The 21,070-nt window shown below is 39.3% G+C and overlaps 1 protein-coding gene across 2 annotated transcripts in view; it reads left to right on the forward strand.

The window, feature by feature from the left end:
• Window positions 1-13,229, forward strand: part of MTPAP (mitochondrial poly(A) polymerase) — a 30,182-nt gene extending 16,953 nt beyond the window's left edge. For both annotated transcript variants that reach the window (XM_007102950.3, XM_028495165.2), the window contains 4 exons: window positions 1,145-1,371; window positions 10,535-10,627; window positions 10,708-10,781; window positions 12,480-13,229. In XM_007102950.3, the coding sequence (XP_007103012.2) occupies window positions 1,145-1,371; window positions 10,535-10,627; window positions 10,708-10,781; window positions 12,480-12,815 (730 nt within the window). In that variant the 3' untranslated portion in view covers window positions 12,816-13,229. The remainder of the gene's footprint in view (window positions 1-1,144; window positions 1,372-10,534; window positions 10,628-10,707; window positions 10,782-12,479) is intronic.
• Window positions 13,230-21,070: the final 7,841 nt, after the last annotated feature.

Raw genomic sequence — 21,070 nt, forward strand, 5'->3', positions numbered from 1 at the left:
GCGCAGGCTCAGCGGCCATGGCTCACGGGCCCAGCCGCTCCGCGGCATGTGGGATCCTCCCAGACCGGGGCGCGAACCCGGTTCGCCTGCATCGGCAGGCGGACGCGCAACCGCTGCGCCACCAGGGAAGCCCCAATGGATTGTGGTTTTTATAAATATTAAACTTAAGTAATTTTGGCTGAATTTTAAGACATTTATACTTTCTTGATAAAATAAGTAGAATGTTTTCCTTGTCTGTCAAAGGACTAGATAACCCCCCTTTCCCATTCTAAAGTGTCCTGATTTAGATGATAAAGTGTAAGGTTATTTCACCTATAATCTACAATGAGATCAAATTGTTTTTGAAATTCAATTATCAGGAAATCTTTACCCTGGAAGAATTATCATGTTTCTCCTTGTGGTCAGTGTAAATCCTACAAATGACCGCATTTCGTTTCTAGCTACTTCTGATAGGAAGATCAGAAATAAACTTGCAGCTCAAATTTTAATTAACCTGCAGAACCATCGGGCTGGAATGCGTACAGCCCGAATACATTCTGGTGCTGACTCTGTTCATTTTGTCTCTATCTTCTCTGATCTAAATTTAGAGACTCATACCTGGACAATTTACTCTAGGGGTTCTTAAATGCCCCTTAAAAACACTGGAAAAGCAATGGGTGCAACAAATAAACATATGAACTGATAGCTCAAAAAAAAAAAAAAAAAAAAGGACTAGATAATCCAGGTGTGCAACTGAAGTGTGAAGTGTCTTATTTACAGATGTGCTGGTGTCTTTACTGATAGTTAATAAAGAGTGCTTAGGTAGTATTTCACTTATGAGGTCATGTTTAGGAACTTGGATTTAAAAATTTTAAGCTTTAGAACTGCATCGTGGTTGTCAGCAGTTAAAAGAATGTTTTAAGGGTAATGAAAGTATAACCATTCACGTTACATTTTATATTGCAAATACGTAATGCTTTTGATGATCTGCTCTTGTTACATTTTATATTGCAAATACGTAATGCTTTTGATGATCTGCTCTTGTTATTCTGAATATGTTCAGTTAGAGTAAGATATTTAGATATGTCCCCAGGTATGTGTTTTATTCTACTCTGGGATCATAATTTGGGGGTTTGAAAATTCCTGTTATTTTTCTCTTTTGAAGGATTGCCTTGAAGAGTTCTGAACTCCTTTATATATATGGTGCCCTGGACTCCCGAGTGAGAGCCTTGGTGTTCAGTATCCGATGCTGGGCTCGAGCACATTCGTTAACGAGTAGTATTCCTGGTGCTTGGATTACAAATTTCTCCCTTACCGTGATGGTCATCTTTTTTCTCCAGAGGAGATCACCCCCTATTCTTCCAACACTAGACTACCTAAAAACCCTTGCAGGTGAGACTAGAAGCATCTATTTTCTCGCTGATGTTTGAATGGATAGAATTACCATGTGTTATCAAAACCATGTGTGTGTGTTTGGTGGTCATGTATTTTCAAAGCCTTATGAATCTAAAATTTAAGAGCTTTTAATTTTCTTAATGTCCACCAGGGGTCATGAGAGCAGATGATTTGTGAAGCTGAGGCCTTTAGAATTTTTTGAGAGTTCTGTCTTGTGTCAGTTGGCAATGTTGTTTACAATCTCCTGAGCCAGTTGGAACCTCTCCCTTGGTTTACCAAGCTTGGAATGACCTTGGAAAAAAATATATCCCAGATGCAGCTTCTGATAGGATCCCAGCTTCAGAGATGGCTTTCCAAGGCTGAAGCTATTTCCAGATTTCTCTTAGAGATGCTAAAAACTGTTTCATGATTTTTGTTTTGTTTTGTTTTAGTGTCTTTATTGTATCATAATTGCTTTACAGAGATCCTAAATTTTTTTTTGGTTAAAGCTTATAAGGAATCATAGGTAAATGGTTTTAAAATTAGTATACTATTTAATTTATATTTTAAATAAATTGAAATTTTGATAGACTGCTGGATGAGATACTAAAGTATTACAGTCTTAAATTCTAAAAGGAGGATAATTCAGGGATTTACTCCAAGTGTGTATGCACTCCATCCTCTGCCCCCTCCTATATATTTTTGCTGCCAAATAATTCTTTTAAAGTACATCCCTGAATCGCCCCTGTTTAAAATCACCTTAAAGGAATTTTATTCCCTACAGAATAAACCTCAAGCAGTTGACTTAGCTTGGTGTTTAAGATTTTCACCTGTAGCCACATCCCATTTTTCCAGCCTCTTCTCCCACCATTTCTCTTCATGTGTTCCCACGTTTCAGCCAATACCGTGTTCATAACATTTCCTCTTAGCTCCTTCATTTATGCTGTGTGTTTTTCTTCCTAGAATGTGCCTTTTCTTCTCTAAATTCTTTTAAGTTCTCTTCCATGCCGCTTTTCCTTATTATTCAAATTAGAAGTAATCTCTTCTTTCCTGTGAACACTGTAAGTGATGGTACAGCTTGAAAGTACGCTTTAAAAAAAGCTCCATGTGGCAGGTTAATGGAAAGTAGCAAGTTTTCAGGGAGGTGGAGTGGTGAGCCTGTGTCTCATCTTTGAGGTTGGGATAAAGGGCATTGTCCGCGCCGGTGCTCATCTCTTCGTTTGGTGTCATTCATTCCCTAAAGATCTGTTGGTGACTTGCTCTGTGTCAGGTGTGATTTTTGGCACAGACGATGTTCTCAGGTAACTCAATCTAGTAAAGAGGTAAGAAACAAACAGAAAACATGGGTAGATCTCACCAATAAGCAACCTGGAAATAGCACTTCCTGTTCAATCCCTGCTGTGTGCCCTGATGCTTATGACTGCTCTCCTAGAAACCATTTTGGGGAAATACCATGGAATTTTGGAGTTCAGAAGCCAAGAAAGCGTCGAAGCTGAAAAAGAGGAGGAATTGAGGCAGGTTTCTGTTGGGGGCTGACTGCTCCTAACATCGTGATTGTTCTCTTCCAGTCTGACAGGTGCTGCCGCCCTGCCGCGCTCAGGCCCCTCGCACCCCTGCCCGGGGAGGTTTATACTGCTCCAGTCTTAACAGAGTGATCTTCGGAAATTCACGTCCAATTGTAGTCTTCTCTCTCTTGAAATCCTTCAGTAATTTCCTAGTATCTTTTTTTTAATTTCCACTAATTGTTTCAGAAAAAGAATATGATTTGTGAACGAGTTAAAAATGACATGTTGAGTTTTTATTCCAAATCTATTTTAAACCAAATTTAAATTTATTCACATCTTATGGTGTCAAAATGGACAAAACTAGTTTGGGAATTCCTTCATTTTCTACTTAAAAATACCAAATTCGTTGTTGAAAATTCTTCATGTTCGTTTTTAAACACGGTCAGAGAAATTTGGGGGCCATTTCAGTCGCTTCTTTCCACATAGCACAAGATACGTGTGAATTGGCAATAAATGTAAAGCGAATTTGATACCATTGTTGCTACTTTTTTATCTTTGGTTTTTGAAGTTCTAGTGAAATCTTGAACTTGTAAAAGAATTTTTTGTGGAGGAATGTATATGAAGGATGTGGTGAGGATGATTTTGAGGAGAATTTATCAAAATATTTTTTTCCTACTCATTTAAGAATTTTTCAGAATCCATGTTTTTTATACTTTCTGATTTTAACCAGTGGTCGCATACTGATGTACATTCAAGAGTATATGGCTAAAAATAAAAACAATGTTAAATCGTGAAATAATAAAGCCATCGTGGGTGCTCCATGATTAAGCAGCTGAGGGACTTGTGTCCTGTTACAGTCCTTTTCTTCTAAACTGCGCCTCTCATTTGATATTCAAGTAGAGCCTGTCATTTGTGTGGTTTCACAAAGAAGACAGTAAGACCCCGTTTACTCGATTGCCTGCCTGCTTGTTTGTTTGTTAGTAGAAGGCAGCGTCAATTTCTGGAACGCCTGTTAGCACTTCTAGGACTTTGTCAACCGCTGTTTGAAATCCAGAAGTTGAAGTCCAAACTTCTTAGCCAGTGTTTCGGGTCCTTCGTGGTCTTCGTTTTCCTCCTCTTCTTGTGCCTTCCCTCTTGTGTGTAGATCGGGAGCTGCAGCCCTTCTGCACTTCTGCACATCTCTGTGCCTTCGCCGGAGGTGGCCTTTTCCTCCTGCCTTCTCTTCTTGCCTGGAGAACGTCCTCATGATCAAGGCACAGAAGACATGCCCAGTCCAAAGACTTGCTTGTTAGGTCTCTCCTGGCTTCTCTCTGCCCCCTCCCTCCCAGGAGGCGCAGTGCCTTGTCGGCTCCCGAGTACCTGGAGCGCACCTGGATGGTAACAGCTGGTAGATCATTGTCGTTCTTTTACCTGCCGGCCTCGGCCAAGCTTTTCTAGGGCAGGCTGTCTGATTCGTCTCTGCATTTTCTGCCCCTGGCTTCGAGAAGTTCAGTAAATAGATTGAAATGATTGGATGAACATTTTAAAGTTGAAGGTTGTTTTGTACTGAGCATGATGGCAACTTTCGTGTTTTGGTTATTCTTGAATTTGTGTTTCTTTATCTTTTCTTAGTCGCTACTACTTTCCCCCGTGTGTCTTATTTTCTTGCGTTTTCTGCCCTTATTTTGGCTTTGCTGCCTTTGTTATATTTACTTCTGTGTTTAATATAGCATCTTCCTCTTATAATCAGTTGTTTGATTAGAGTTCTTTTGTTTAGGATTCCTGCTTTTCTTTCCCATGATGAATTAAAGGTTTGAGGATGAAACGACTGGGTAGTGATTTCAGCAAATTTGATGCGGAGACCCCAGCACAGAAGAGAGCTTTATTTGCTAGCTTTCTGTGACCCAGTAACAATTTACTGAGTGCCAGGCACTTGGCTAAAAAATTTTATGCATCATCTCAATTTCCTAAGTTCACATAGTTAGAACATGCTAGAGCCAGAATTCAAATGCCAGCACTTTTCAGAGCTTATACTTTTTTTTCTAACTGAAATATAATACACATCAAAGTGCATGTGTGTGTGTGTGTGTGTGTGTGTGTAGATTTTCGCAAACTGAACACACCTCTGTAACCGCCACCCAGATTGGATAAAGCACCTAGAAGTACCAGCTGCGCTCCTTTCTGGTCACTGTACACCTTCCCCCAGCCCAGTCTCTTCTGACAGCGTAGATGAATCTTACCTGTTCGTGTCTCTTATGTAAAAGGTATCACAGAGTACATATTCTTCTGTGTCTGGCTTTTCCCTCTCAACATTGTCTTTAGGAGATTCATTCATCTTATTAGTGTATTTGTGGACCATTCATTTCCATTGCTGTGTAGTATTCCGTTATATGAATATTCCAAAAGCTTTTTTAAGTTCTGGTTTTGGTGGACATTTGAGTAATTTGTAGTCTGGAACTATGAGAGGTAGTGCTAGCGTGACTGTTCCGGCACATTTCTTTTGGTGAGAACTGAACGCAGGTACTCGTTTCTGTCCAGTGTGTCAGAGGAGTAGAGTTTCTGAGTCTCAGGCTTCGGGCATATTGAGCTTTGGTAGAGACGCTGCCAAACAGTTTTCCAAAGTGTGAACTCCCGCAGGCCCAATATGCAAGTTATAAATGCTGTTGGTCTTTGCCAACACCTGGGATTATCTTTTTTTATGGTAGTTCTTCTAATTGCATGTGTCGTGGCATCACGGTTCGTTTTGATTTTCTTTTCCCCGGTGACTAATAACATTGGGCACCTCTACACATATGTGTTTAGCCATTTGGGTATCTCTTGTGAAGTTTCTGTAAGTCTTTCGCTTATTTTTCTGTTGGATTATCTGTCATTTTCTAATTCATTCGCTGGAATTCTTTACATATTCTGCATGTGAGTCCTTGGTCACGTGTTCTGTATGTACATGCGTATCTGTGTATCTCAGATATGTGCACACTGGCTCCCTTCACTCCCTTGATAGTGTCTGATGAAAAGGACTGTGGGGCTTCCCTGGTGGCGCAGTGGTTGAGAGTCCGCCTGCCGATGCAGGGGACACGGGTTCGTGCCCCGGTCCGGGAAGATCCCACATGCCGCGGAGCGGCTGGGCCCGTGAGCCATGGCCGCTGAGCCTGTGCGTCCGGAACCTGTGCTCCGCAACGAGAGAGGCCACAACAGTGAGAGGCCCACGTACTGCAAAAAAAAAAAAAAAAAAGAAAAGAAAAGGACTGTGGCCTTTAAAATGCAGCTCTATCAGAGTTACAGACGCGCGTGGATATTGCAGACTTCGTGACTGTGACTCGCCCTCTGGGCCTGGGCCTTCCACTCCTTCAGTCTCTCACTGCAGGCAACCACTTTTAACTCTTACCTGATCTGTGTAATAGTTTAAACCATATTTCCAAAATAAAATCCTGAATTGCTGTTTCTTGATTTTCGGGGTTTTTTTAGCGTTGGGCACCGTCTGTGACTTCCCTTTATGGAAGAGGAGGAATAACCCTTCCTCCTGTGGGGCCCTCATACACACACACGTATTTTCCATCCCTCGCGTTGTGACTAGAGCTATAGCATGATCTTACTGTGCACTCTTTACACTGTTGTGACTATGGAAGCACTATTCATATCTGATCCATGGAGTAAACTAAAATTAATTTCCTTTCCTGCCCAACTTTTTATATTTTTTGGAGTTAATAGTTTTTAATATTCCTTATTTATTTTTGTTTGCTTAGTTTTTCATGTACTTAACATTAATTGAATCTCAAACTTGCCCCGAGTTATCTCAATAAATCTTTTCTCAAAATAGAAGCATCAAATATTCTGTTCATTAATTCTTCTTTACCTAGCCTCTGTTTTTTAAAAATAGTTTTTCATTTTATTTTGTTTAGTCTCATGTTAGAGGCCTTCCTCGGGTGTCTGGTAATCTTTGAATTTCTGCTCATGTTTGAATTAGAAACTAAAAAGCTGATCTGAGTCTCTGAGCCCAGGTGGAGCTTGTTGGCTGTGACACACAATATAGGGCCCGGCAGGGCTGTTCGCTGGGGCTTTAGAGTCCCCATCTCCAGGTCATTCCTCTGGGGCTTCAGGCTCCCCAGAAAGAACTCTTTCGATCTTTTTTTCTGGCAGAAAAGGCCTGGCTGCTGGCATGCTGAAACTTTGGCATTTGTTATGCCATTTATTGCATTTAGAACAATTTTCCCATCCTCAGTTGTGTCTTGCATCTCCCAGCCTAGAGGTTCTTTCTTCTGCCGTCTCCAGGGTAAAGGCGACATTTTCCGTCAGAAAGAGACCTGGGGTCGGGGGTGGGGGGGTCTCAGTGCTTCTGTCACCGTCAGGTGTCCAGGCTGGACCTGGCGCTTCAGCTCCTGAGCCATTGGGAGCTCTGCCTAGACATCTGGTCTCTTCTTGGCTTTCTTTACTGCTGGCTTAGGACCCGGGGTTTTCAGATGCCCAAGTCGTTGCTGCTCCTCCATCTCCTCTTCATCGCCACGGTTTTGGTTGCTCTTGGCTCTTCTTTTCTCCACTTTTAAGATTTTATGTCATATTACTGTCATTTCAGTGGTGCTCTGGGAGGGGGTAAAGGTAGATGCCCGAGTTTATCTTGCCATCCTTACGCCAGAGCGTGTGCTCTGAACCAGCGTGTAGGCTGCCGCCCAGAGGGGCTGAGTGTCACTGAGGCCCGCGGCGTGATGGGGGGCGTGGAAGGACTTGGCCTTGTCTGTAGATCAGCACGGGTGATTCATAGTAAGTAGTCTGTGTTACAGATGCACATGTGTGAGGAACAGCGTCTAAGTGTGAATTATTCTGAGTCGAGTGAGCTACGAGGTGTTAAAGCTGCTTTCAAGGGGGGTATGGCCATGACACTCAGAGTCTTCGCGGAGTCAGATCCAGGTACTTGAGAGGCGATCCCTTGGATGTGCATTTTCAAAAGTCACTCTGGCTGCGTGGACTAGAAGGAAGCAGAATGCAACTGCCTGGGTGCATTACCCCCGCCCCACCGCCAGGTGTGAAAGAGGCAGCCTCACGAGGGAGTAGAGCAGAGCCGCCTGTCACCTGTTGGCTTCTCTCAGTCAGTTACTGCTGACCCATGGCATTCTGGAAGGCTTGGCGCTGTTGATAGTTACAATGGAAGCTGAACGTAGTTAGGTATATAACTGTAGCCATTCAAGTTTAATTCCAGTAAACTCTTCTTATAAAAGTAGGACATTATAAAGGATTTGTTACCAAAGAAAAATTAATCAGCTTTCATATAAACTTGATGCCTGTTGTTATGTCCCTTATTTAGATGCCTGTCCACTTCAGGTTGTTTGTTAGAAATGCATGTGGCTGGTGCAGTGTTGATTTTGGCTCTTTCAAACAGAAAGATTAACCTAAATAATTATATAACCGCATAGATATGATGATCTCTACTGCAGCCCCTAGTAATCTATCAACATATGCGAACTCTTACCAGTGGTGAGCTCTCTGGCAGATTATGAGTTAGGGTAGTTCAATATTAGTTCCCTGGAAAATGTGGGTACGTTTATCAATCTGGATATGTATGTGTGAGAATGTTACTCAGTGAATTTCATTTGTCATATGCATCATGTTGAAAAACAGTAATTGCTGTACCAATCATTGAGAAGCTAAAGATTTGCAAAGGAAGCAAGAAAGTCAAATTTAGTAAATACATAATCTTAATTTTTTTCATAACGTTTTTAAGTTCACTTAAGGGGAAGGACTCTATTATGAGTTAATTAAGGTGCTTACATGGCTATTTTTTCCACAGCTGAGAAAGTTTGTGTTTAGTTAAGAATTGTTGCCAGTGTTTCATACAGTACATTTAAGAAGAAAGTCATTGCCACGGGAATTAACGAAGAGTAATAGGGTATCTTATGTCTGAGTAGGTTGAGAATCGTTTCTCTATGGCAGCACTGTCCAGTAGAACTTTCTGTGGTCATGCTGTACATCAGGGCAGCCACTTGTTATCTGTGGCTGTCAGGCACTTGAAATACGGTTAGTGTGACCGAGGGACTGCATTTTTAATTTTAACGGCCGCACGGGTCTAGTGGCTGTTATATTGGGTGTTGTTTGGGTGATAGTTTAATAGCAGAAGAACAGGGGCGAGAGAAAAAAGGGGAAGACTTGAACAGCTGAGTTGTTTCTTAGGTTTGAATGCCTTGCGGATTTTGAAAAAACAACAGTGGCCCTATCTTAAATCAGAGGATAATTTTTGTCCTTTAAGTTTTACTACTTTGTTAAAAACTCTTTTAGTGAAGACCAGCAGTCGTAGACACAGTCTGTTTTTCATCACTGTACATTCCTAGAAATACTTTAATGTGGATCTCATTTTTCTATTAGAATTATATTTCTGGGGGGAAAAAAAGGACATAGCAGCTAAAAGAGCATCAATATATGTGACTGGCCTGTGTCACAAAAAATATAAACTGTTGATAATTCGAAATAATAAAACATATGCCCAGGTCTCATAAAAAGTAGATCGAAGTGGAACTGTATATAAGTTCTTCAGCTGTATAGTAGAGTACATAAAATTTGCTACTAAAATTAATGGCAATTAGTTTTAGAATCTAGAATAAATGGTAGAATCTGGACTGCGTTTTGAATACTTAAGTCAGTAACTCAGGTCTTAACCAAAAAATAACCAAAATCATAAAAAAGGGGAGACAGAAGTTTGAAGGAACCTTGTTTATCTCTTTCTAAATTTCTTTCTGGCTGTTATAGATAAGCACTCAAAGTCAAATATCAGCGATCATTCAGATTCTTGGTTATGTGCCAGCTGTACGCTGGACTCTGTTGTTGTGGACTGGATAGGAGCGGGGGAGGGAAGGTCATCACTGCCTTGATTGGACAGTGGCCTCTGTAGCCCCAGACCGGGGTAAGGGAGCAGACAGCATGCACGCAGTCATAGCGCAGTCAGGCAAGTGCCGATGGAGCACGGAACAGAAAGGCTGGAGCGCCAGCTTGGAGTTAGGGAAGGCGAAAGCCGTTTTTAGGTGGCCGTTGATTAGACTTTTCAGCATGGGAGTTTGCCTGCATGTTGTACGGTGGAAGGTAGGTTAAAATGGTTGCGGGATTTCATGGTAGCTGTATATTTATTGATAACTAGGGAAATGATTACCTCTGAAGATGTAAATACTGTTAGGAAAGGTGATTGTTTAAGTCCACTGTGCTGTTAAATGTGTGGTACTGAATCCCAGTCACTCTAGAGGCCTGCATCTTAGAAATTACTGGAAGGTTTTCAAAATTCTTAGAACGTTCAATTTGTATGTATCGTGGATGAACTGTTGAAAGTAAACACACAAAAGGGTGATAAGAATGAAAATGGAAATCTAAATTAAATATTATTGATCAAAGATAGTGCCAAGAATTAAGTTGGTGAAAGATGGGAACTGTCTACATTTTCAGCTAGAAAACTGATGACCTCAAAAGATAGATTAGGAATCATCAAGTGTTAGACACTTCTGGTTTGCTAAAGTACATGTGAAGTTAATTTTACCGAAGTAAAATTGCTCTCAAATCTTTTTTAATGGAGTTTTAATCCTACTAACTGTCTATACTATATATAAAAAACACTGACTAATAATAGGACACATTTATCTATAACTTTGATTTATGTGATTATAGATTTCTGAAGTAGGGAATATCTTTGAAATAGAATGTTAAATATTTTTCATTTCTGTTTATTTAAGATGCAGAAGATAAGTGTTTAATAGAAGGCCACAACTGTACATTTGTTCGCGACTTCAATAGAATTAAACCTTCAGGAAACGCAGAAACACTAGGTAGGTGTTTTCTTTTTCTTTGTTCCTCTTTGGACTGAAACAGACTTTCTTATTATTTTCCTTGTTTTATTTTCTTACAGAATTACTACTGAAAGAATTTTTTGAATATTTTGGAAATTTTGCGTTCAATAAAAATTCCATTAATATTCGACAGGTAAATACTGTTTCATCGTTTGGTTGTTACGTGTATGGTCTTCTATTGCACTAATATTTAACGAGTTTAGTTTTCAAAGCACTGTAACAAATGTCATTGCATGTCACCTCTGGTGATAGAGAGTAATAAGAAAGCTGACGCCCTAGTGGAGCTACATGACTTGGCTAAGATCAGTCATCTAGTGTCCGGAGGAGCAAAGGCCAGCTCTTTTCAACATCTGCCTTCGTCACTTTGCCAAGTAACTTTGTGTCACTTACTGCTAATACTGTGTCCTTCAAAATGTGGAATATATTCTGAAAGTTTTTTAGAAAGCATGATTTTACATATAGTTCTCTTTAAACTGGATTTGGGTTTCTATGAAAGAAACAGAATACCTAGTCCCAAAGATAGATTTTAATGATTCCCTCAGTTTGAGCCCTTAGGGTTTAAATTACTGAGGCAAGTGAATTATGATTTGGGTTCATCTGAGTAGCTGGAATGACAGACATTTTCCCTAAAGAGAATCTATCAGAGTAAACCCTGAGCAAAACTTGTTTGCACGTGGGAAATACTTGAGATGGCGCTCCGGGTCTATTCTGCTCAGCATGTGGGTATCTGATGGGTTACAGCCCTTAGAAGACTGGCTTCGTAAAACACATACTCAGATATTCTGTTTTTGTTTCTTCAACTCTCCTTTTTTCATTCTTCCCTAACCCTTATCCTGCTCATGGAGATCTTGTTTTTAACAAATAAAAAAGAAAGAAAGTGTGGGGTTGGGAGAGGGTAGAGGCACAGAGCTCTGGACTGCAGTCTAGAAGGAAAAGGGCACGGAACATAGGGAGTTCTTCACCCTTTCTGTACCCTTACCCCTTAAGCTTCAGAGATGACGGTCAGGCAGGACCCTGCTGGGCAGTGGCTTGAGAGGAGTTAGGGAATTAACAGGGGCTGCCCGCATTGGAGACCTGACTACTGGTTTCGCAGTGTCTGAGTCATACATGTGGTATCATTTGGAAAAGGAAAAGATTATATAGGCTAGTGGATCACTGATGTTTCTGTGACTCATAGCTCTAGCTTTTCTTTTTATTTCTGTATCTTACCTGGCAGAGCCTTATTTAAGTTGGATCTTTAGGAATGTAGATGGGAAACGTCTAGTGTTTTTAAATGAAAAGTCCTTTGTTCCTTCTCTTCCTTTCTCATTTCATACTTGTGCAACATTAATTACTATATTTAATTTAAGGCTTCTGATTTTATGTGCTTCTGTTCCCACTGTAATAAGTATGTTTTTTTTAGCAAGTTTCAAACATAACTGTATCTTATTTTCTGCCATTTTTCTTTTTCATATTTTTTTTTCTTTCCCAGCTCTATTCTGTTAGGTAAATGTTATGTTATTTTAAAAATACTTTTATTGGTTGACTCAGTCCAGATACCTCTCATCGGAGCAGTGACATCATCATCCATAGCTCATAAACCTAATTTATTTTTCTCTAAAGAATATTCATAAAACTACGGTGGAAAAAAATCAGTCAGAAGTACACACACACATATACGCTAACTCATAACATGCATATATACCCAGTCCCCTTGGGGAAGAAATTCTTTACTCTGTAAAGTTAATGCTGGTATTTTATGCATTTTTGACGTTTTATTAAACCAAACAGTTTTTATATCTGAGCCCTTGATATATTTATACATCTTTTTCTTCCTTGTAATTATCTATAGGGAAGGGAACAAAACAAACCTGAATCTTCTCCACTGCACATTCAGAATCCTTTTGAAACTTCTCTCAACATTAGCAAAAATGTAAGTCAAAGTCAGCTGCAAAAATTTATAGATCTGGCCAGAGAAAGTGCCTGGATTTTACATCAGGAAGATAAAGATCGCCTTTCGCCATCAAATAATCAGCCCTGGGGGCTGGCAGCCCTGCTGCTACCTTCTGTAGCAAATAGTATGTCTCTGGCCAAGAAGAAAAAGAAGACTTCAAGTGAAAGAATTAAAAACTTGTTGGAATCCATAAAAAGTAGCAGTACAGAAAATTCCACAGCCACCAATGGGTAAAGAGCAGTTAGTACTCAGGCATAATGGCTGCTCCTTTCCTTTCAGAACTGGTTTTATCCTATAAGATAATCACTGGACTGCCTGGAAGAATGGTGTGAAATTCTGGCAGAGCACACTTTCATCCGATGTCTCTCTTTTCATGATCTTCTCATTGGGCCCCTTAAACTGGTCTGACATTCTGCGATGTTTTCAGTCTGAAAGCCAGTGGCACTGTATTAAAACGCTAGCCATGGGAACAGGTGAAAGAAGATTGGAATATACTTCAGATAAAATATACAAAGCAAGTGGGAAAAATCAGTTTTACAATCAAACCATTGTTGAAATCTGCATCAGTCTCTGGGTGTAAATCATTTAGAAGGACTTCTAGGTATGTACATACGTAGGCAATGAATACAATAAAGCTGCAGAATTTGATAGTACTCTTTATTTTTGTATTCTTCAAAGTACTCTTATTCACATATAAATAAAAACAGATCGGTACTGATTTCCAAAAATGTTCATGTTTTTAAAACAGATGAATGCAGACACTTCAGTTACTACATTCTAGGTATTCTAAGCCAAATATATGAAACTATTAGTACACTGTATTTAAAAATATTATTTAGTTAATTTTTCTGTTTTCAAAAATAAAATCCTTTTTCTACTAGTATGTGGTATTGCCAATATTCCTTCACTTCTCTTTTAAGAATTCCTTTCTCCCTGTGGGGAATAGGTATGTATTGAAATATTATTTCCATTACATTCCCTGTAGAGTAACTTTCAGTTTATGCAGCAAATATAGTGTTGGAAAATACACACTTGAGCCAGCTGACTTCACGGTGAATTACTCAGCCGCTTTGGGCCCCAGTTTTCTCCTCTGTTAAATGGGGATGATAATAGTGCCTCCTTCACCAGATGGCTGTGAAGGTTAGGTGAGGCCCATAGGAAAGTGTGAGGTCATGGGCCTGGCACTTAGCACATGTTTGTAATGTTTGTGGTATATAATTATTATTCTTGCTACTCAGAATACAGATGTAGCATTTGTACTGGTTTTCCAAATAGTTTCCCATCTAAATTTTAGGTCAGAAACGATAATGAGCTGTGCTTGGGGCATTATGGGAAACTCATTAATAGAATTGTCATGAAGCAAGTAAGTTGTGTGCCCATGTGCCATGCTATTTGGTTTCACATCTGAAACCAACAAACAGGCATCAGTGTTCTTCTATACAGGCGGTGTCCTTAAATTAAAAGCCGTTTTTCATTTGTTTTTTTAATTAGGTTAATTCTGTTGGGCCGGAAATCTGTATTGGGAATTAAAAAGAGGTTTAGTTTAAAAAGCATAAATATTTAAGAGTTTCTAAATGATTTTTTTTTTTCTGTTCACAGATATTTGATTGGACATTTTCATTTTTTGGTTGGTGTTAAGTCTAAAATGGTCATTTAAGCACCTAAAGTATGTATATGTGTTAGCACTTCTTTTCTTTTTTGTAGTTTATAGAATAACTTTGACACTCTAGGTCTGTTTTACTTTTCAGAATGAGGTTTTAATTATGGGATGAGTTTTAATCTACACTGATCTTTTTTTTATTTTTATTTTTATCTTTTTAATTTATTTTTGGCTGTGTTGGGTCTTCATTGCTGCGCACAGGCTTTCTCTAGTTGCGGCGAGCGGGGGCTACTCTTCGTTGGGGTGCGCGGGCTTCTCACTGCGGTGGCTTCTCTTGTTGCGGAGCACGGGCTCTAGAGCGCAGGCCCAGTAGTTGAAGCGCACGGGTTTAGTTGCTCCGCGGTATGTGGGATCTTCCCGGACCAGGGATGGAACCTGTGTCACCTGCATTGGCAGGCGGATTCTTAACCACTGTGCCACCAGGTTAGTCCCTACACTAATCTTTTAACATGAAGTTTTCATTCCAGTAAACTGCATATGACTACAAACAAATTTATTATGTTTTTTCATAAGTTCATTGTATCACCAAGTTTTTAAAAGATAGCTTTTATTACATCTTAGGGGATAATCAGCAGTTATTTGTCATTGCCATTTCTTAGTTAAAACTAATTGCAGCAATAAAGGTAAGGAAAAATTTTCAAGGTTTTTCTTTTCTAGCTATTATGAGGCTTCCATCAGCTAACTCCATGAACAATGAGTTTTAGTCTCTGTGTGAAAGTAATTTTGATGTGAGCCTACCTGGATCAGATTGATTTCAGTATACATCATTCCTCATTTTATAGCCCACTAGTCTAATTCCTGGAGTTATTACCCCTTTTTAGGAAATCAGAGAATTGTCCAGACATTCTAGGGAAACAACATATAATGTCTCGTTCACAAACCTTCAGTCATCATAGAGAAGAAGAGAGGATAAAAACAGTTGCAGTTGGACCTTCTTCCTGCTATCATTCACTACTTAGCTCTTTGTTTTGCTCTAGGGTGAGACCAGAATTAGACTGTTTCAAGTCACTTCATGTTCCTAGAAATCACTTGGCCTTAGACATACAGCTCTATTCCAATTCCTTACAGCCTGCTGCTGCCGTAGTAGGCAAACGCCACATTTACATGTATAATTTAAACCTGCACAGAGAACATCCGCAGCAAAACCAGCAGAAAGAGCCACCAAGCAGTCGCAGCACGTCCGGGTAGCAGCTCTCTTGTCCACTCTCCAGAGTCTGGTGTTCAGTTGGTGAGTAGCTGTCCTAGTGTCTCGGTTCAGCCCCTTCAGGAACCGTTGTGGGAGGGGACCATTCAGAACGCTGTAGCAAGGAAGAAACCGTTTCTGCCGGAGATGGTCAGAAGAGGCCGGTGTTCATCGGCTAGAGTCGGGTAGGCCTTGAAGGGACTGTAATCCCTGTGGACCAAAGTGGGGGCCGTAGGGATTATCGCTGTGGAGCAGAGGGCAGTGTGAATGGGGCTCGGAAGACGCAGCGCGTCCGGAGTGCGGGCCGTGCGCCCGGCTGGGCGGGGGTTTTCGCTGTGCTGCTCAGAGGGTCGGGGTTGAGCGAGATGGTGAAGGACAGCAGGTTAAGGAGGCTGAGTGTATTTTCAGCGGTAGAGCATTGAAGGTTTTTGTGTACGAGAGTAATAAAAGGTAAAGCAGTGCTTTAGATGATTAATCTGTTGATACCAAGTAGTTATCAAGCGCTGCTCCTTTTTTCTTAGCAAATTTGAGTACCTTAGGTTCCATCATTGAGTTAGATAAAATTTGGCTGTTAAATTTTCCACACAGGTCCAGAAGCTGACTCTCACATACCTCACAAGAGTATTTAACAAGAAGGCAAAGTTTAAGTGGCTTAAAGCCATCATCAGGAAATATCATCAGGTCATGGTATGTAATTTGATGTAAAGCCTTCCTAATGAGAAATTCTTTGCAGTATATACTTGGAAAGCAATGAAAACATGATCAGAAGTCACTTTTCACCTTGGGATGATGTTGGAAAATTTATTTTAAATACTTGAAAGGCTTATTTTAGTTTCCGTGCTGAGTTCAATTTCTTGTGGATACACATTCCAACGAATATAAACATTACAATGTTCCTCTGGAATTCCCATGGAGCAACTCCCAGAAAATGTCTATTTTAGATGGAATCTTTAATCTGAAATATCTATGATACAGGATATATAAATCACCACAAACTATTTTAAAAATACACTATTTACATTTCAAATGTGATCCCTTATGTTATCTGTGTGTATGTGTATCCACCCAGCTTTAAGTGTGCTCAGTGGAGTCAAAACTAGATTAAAGGCATTATTCACTTTTTCTGTCTACTTTCAGATGAATACATTTAAACTTTTTTTTTTTTTTTTTTCACGGCAAAGTTTCTAGGATGGGGCGCTGAGATGTTTTAAAGAGAGTATTGGAAAGATGGGATTTGAAACAGTAAATGTTACACTGTGAAGAATACATAGTATGGCAAAATACCTAATTTGGAATAGAGCAAGTCCAACTTAATGAAAAATATAAATTATAAATGATATTTTCTGGGTTTATTTTGAAGTATGACACGTTGAAAACTTACTATAACGGATGCCGTCACATAAAATGGAGCAAGTTAATGAAGGATTACAAATTAGGTTTGTGTTATGTTCTGTGTCACCAAAATTCATTAACGTGTCAGGTACAATGGAAGTCATACATTTTGAAGCTTCCTATTACAGAGTTACTGGTACTTGGCTTAGATTAATGGAGCCTAATGATTAGAGTTTTAATTAATCTGTGCTAAACTTACACATGGGCTCGGGGAGTGGTGTGAAATAACATTAACATCTCTTTGTCTCAAAAACTGAGTAAAAGGTGGATTATGAAGCTGGCTGATGTCTTGCAGTGGAATTTGAAACTCAGAGCCTGATGTTTTTTTTTTTTTTTTTTTACTTCATGTGAGATGCGTATTATAATTCTATAATACGCCTGTCAGTATAAAACTAGCACAAGCTTCGCCTTGTTTTTCTTCTTTAGCAATTAATTTTGGTGATTTTGGAAGGATTGTTTGTTTATGATTTATGTGATAATGTCCCCTCTTCCCCCAGTTCTCTAATCAACCCTAAAGTAAGCGTCTTTGGCATTTCCCTGCTTGATCCTTGGCATCACTGGTTGTAAAGCTCAGTTACCAGGACTGAGTGGTCTTCTTCAGCTTTATGTAATTGAGTTTTTAAAAAAGAGGATTACGGCATTTTTCGTATATTTTTTATTTGATCAAACTATTTTTATATCTTGATGTCTTTCTTTTTTAAACAAGTGATGACTAGAATAACAGTGAGCAGTGTGGCCCTTCACTTATCTGTTGCTAAGTGGTAAGATGGGTTCAAGTGAACACATTTTTCATGTAACACTGATTTCCAGAGCTTCATCCTCATCTCTGGACGTACGACTGTCAAATGATTATTTTAGTCCCACCTCTAGAACTTCATCATTATTGTGCACCGGACTTTGTGCTCTACTTCCGATTCAACCTGTTTTATTTATTTATTTTTATTTATTTATTTATTTAGGCTGCGCTGGGTCTTCACTGCGGCATGCGGGCTGTTCGTTGCAGGATTCTCTCTAGTTGTGGTGCACGGGCTCGGTAGTTGTGGCACACGGGCTCTAGAGCACGCGGGCTTAGTTGCCTTGCAGCATGTGGGATCTTAGTTCCCCGACCAAGGATGTGGCACACGGGCTCTAGAGCACGCGGGCTTAGTTGCCTTGCAGCATGTGGGATCTTAGTTCCCCGACCAGGGATCGAACCTGTGTCCCCTGCGTTGGAAGGCAGATTCTTAACCACTGGACCACCAATATAAACATTACAATGTTCCTCTGGAATTCCCATGGAGCAACTCCCAGAAAATGTCTATTTTAGATGGAATCTTTAATCTGAAATATCTATGATACAGGATATATAAATCACCACAAACTATTTTAAAAATACACTATTTACATTTCAAATGTGATCCCTTATGTTATCTGTGTGTATGTGTATCCACCCAGCTTTAAGTGTGCTCAGTGGAGTCAAAACTAGATTAAAGGCATTATTCACTTTTTCTGTCTACTTTCAGATGAATACATTTAAACTTTTTTTTTTTTTTTTTTCACGGCAAAGTTTCTAGGATGGGGCGCTGAGATGTTTTAAAGAGAGTATTGGAAAGATGGGATTTGAAACAGTAAATGTTACACTGTGAAGAATACATAGTATGGCAAAATACCTAATTTGGAATAGAGCAAGTCCAACTTAATGAAAAATATAAATTATAAATGATATTTTCTGGGTTTATTTTGAAGTATGACACGTTGAAAACTTACTATAACGGATGCCGTCACATAAAATGGAGCAAGTTAATGAAGGATTACAAATTAGGTTTGTGTTATGTTCTGTGTCACCAAAATTCATTAACGTGTCAGGTACAATGGAAGTCATACATTTTGAAGCTTCCTATTACAGAGTTACTGGTACTTGGCTTAGATTAATGGAGCCTAATGATTAGAGTTTTAATTAATCTGTGCTAAACTTACACATGGGCTCGGGGAGTGGTGTGAAATAACATTAACATCTCTTTGTCTCAAAAACTGAGTAAAAGGTGGATTATGAAGCTGGCTGATGTCTTGCAGTGGAATTTGAAACTCAGAGCCTGATTTTTTTTTTTTTTTTTTTTACTTCATGTGAGATGCGTATTATAATTCTATAATACGCCTGTCAGTATAAAACTAGCACAAGCTTCGCCTTGTTTTTCTTCTTTAGCAATTAATTTTGGTGATTTTGGAAGGATTGTTTGTTTATGATTTATGTGATAATGTCCCCTCTTCCCCCAGTTCTCTAATCAACCCTAAAGTAAGCGTCTTTGGCATTTCCCTGCTTGATCCTTGGCATCACTGGTTGTAAAGCTCAGTTACCAGGACTGAGTGGTCTTCTTCAGCTTTATGTAATTGAGTTTTTAAAAAAGAGGATTACGGCATTTTTCGTATATTTTTTATTTGATCAAACTATTTTTATATCTTGATGTCTTTCTTTTTTAAACAAGTGATGACTAGAATAACAGTGAGCAGTGTGGCCCTTCACTTATCTGTTGCTAAGTGGTAAGATGGGTTCAAGTGAACACATTTTTCATGTAACACTGATTTCCAGAGCTTCATCCTCATCTCTGGACGTACGACTGTCAAATGATTATTTTAGTCCCACCTCTAGAACTTCATCATTATTGTGCACCGGACTTTGTGCTCTACTTCCGATTCAACCTGTTTTATTTATTTATTTTTATTTATTTATTTATTTAGGCTGCGCTGGGTCTTCACTGCGGCATGCGGGCTGTTCGTTGCAGGATTCTCTCTAGTTGTGGTGCACGGGCTCGGTAGTTGTGGCACACGGGAGTTGTGGCACGCGGGCTTAGTTGCCTTGCAGCATGTGGGATCTTAGTTCCCCGACCAGGGATCGAACCTGTGTCCCCTGCGTTGGAAGGCAGATTCTTAACCACTGGACCACCTGGAAAGTCCCTCAACCTGTTTTAAATTAAAATTATTTTCTTCCTCAAAACTGGCTAACTTCATAATTGGCCCATTTCTGTTGTTGGTATCATTATTCTCTGGCACCATAGCTCAGACTCTGGGATCCTTTTAGACTCCTTTTTTTTTCACCTTGTTTAATTAATCTCTCTGTTTCTGTTGCCATTGGCTTAGTTTATGTCATTATCTCTCTTCTAATTTAATACAGTAATGTATTAGCTAGTTTCCCAACCCACTGTTTTCCCTCTTCTGTGTACCCATGTAAACCATCAATTTTCAAAGGAATGGGAGTCAAAGTACCTTTTATGGTAAATTAATATTAAATTATATGTGTTTATTGATTGCAATTCTAAAGATACCTTGGAACTGTACAGAGCTTTAAGGTCATTCTAAATATCAGGTGTACAAAACAGATACCAATTGAAGGTTCTAATTAGTAAAAAGCACTGGATTTTTTCTGTAACATCAAAGTGTCTTTTGTTTATAAACTCCACTGACTTCTGAAAGTTTTCAAACTTCTCTACTAATGACACTTAATCCCCCAAATACTGGTACAACGGAGTCATTCATTCAGTAAACATTTACCCATGATTGCTATGTACCAGACCCTCTAAATTGAGGCATACCAAGAGACGGAAGGTTTGAACTGCCAGAAAAATGATTTTTGTTCTTGGATAGAAAGGCTTGGTGCAAGGGTAACAGTTTTGCCTATATATCAATTAATGATGATGTAGTCAATTAAAATTCTATAAGAATTTTTTAAAGAAGCTTGAAAGTCATTGGAAGTGTATGAGGAAGAATAAACGTACAAAAATAGGTAGGAGAAAAAAATTTTTTTAATTCAACAAATAACATTAAAATATAAGGCACGGTCATTAAAACAATACTACTGGTTTGAGATAGACAAACCAATGGAACAGTAACAGAAATATACTCAAGATATATATGAGGGAATTTACAGTGATATGATAAAGGGCAACATTTCAAATCCATAGAAAGATGGATTATTCAGTGAATAGTGTGGGGACAACTGGTAGCTATTGGAAAAAAAATAGTTTGATCCTAGTCTCACTCTAATACCCAAGTAAATTCCAGGTGGGTTGGAATTTATATGTGGAGGGGGAGAAAGGGAAATCATAAAGTGCTAAAGAAACCCTGGATGAATATTATGAACTTGGGATAGGGAAGGGTGCCTTTTCAAGTATGACATGCGTTTATAAAAGAATATATCGATAAATTTGACTACTTTAAAATGGAAAGCTATGCCACAAAACAGCCATAAACAAAATTCTGATACTAATGGAAAAAGGGCCA

Source organism: Physeter macrocephalus, chromosome 11 (assembly GCF_002837175.3).
Source record: "Physeter macrocephalus isolate SW-GA chromosome 11, ASM283717v5, whole genome shotgun sequence".
Lineage (NCBI taxonomy): Eukaryota > Metazoa > Chordata > Mammalia > Artiodactyla > Physeteridae > Physeter > Physeter macrocephalus.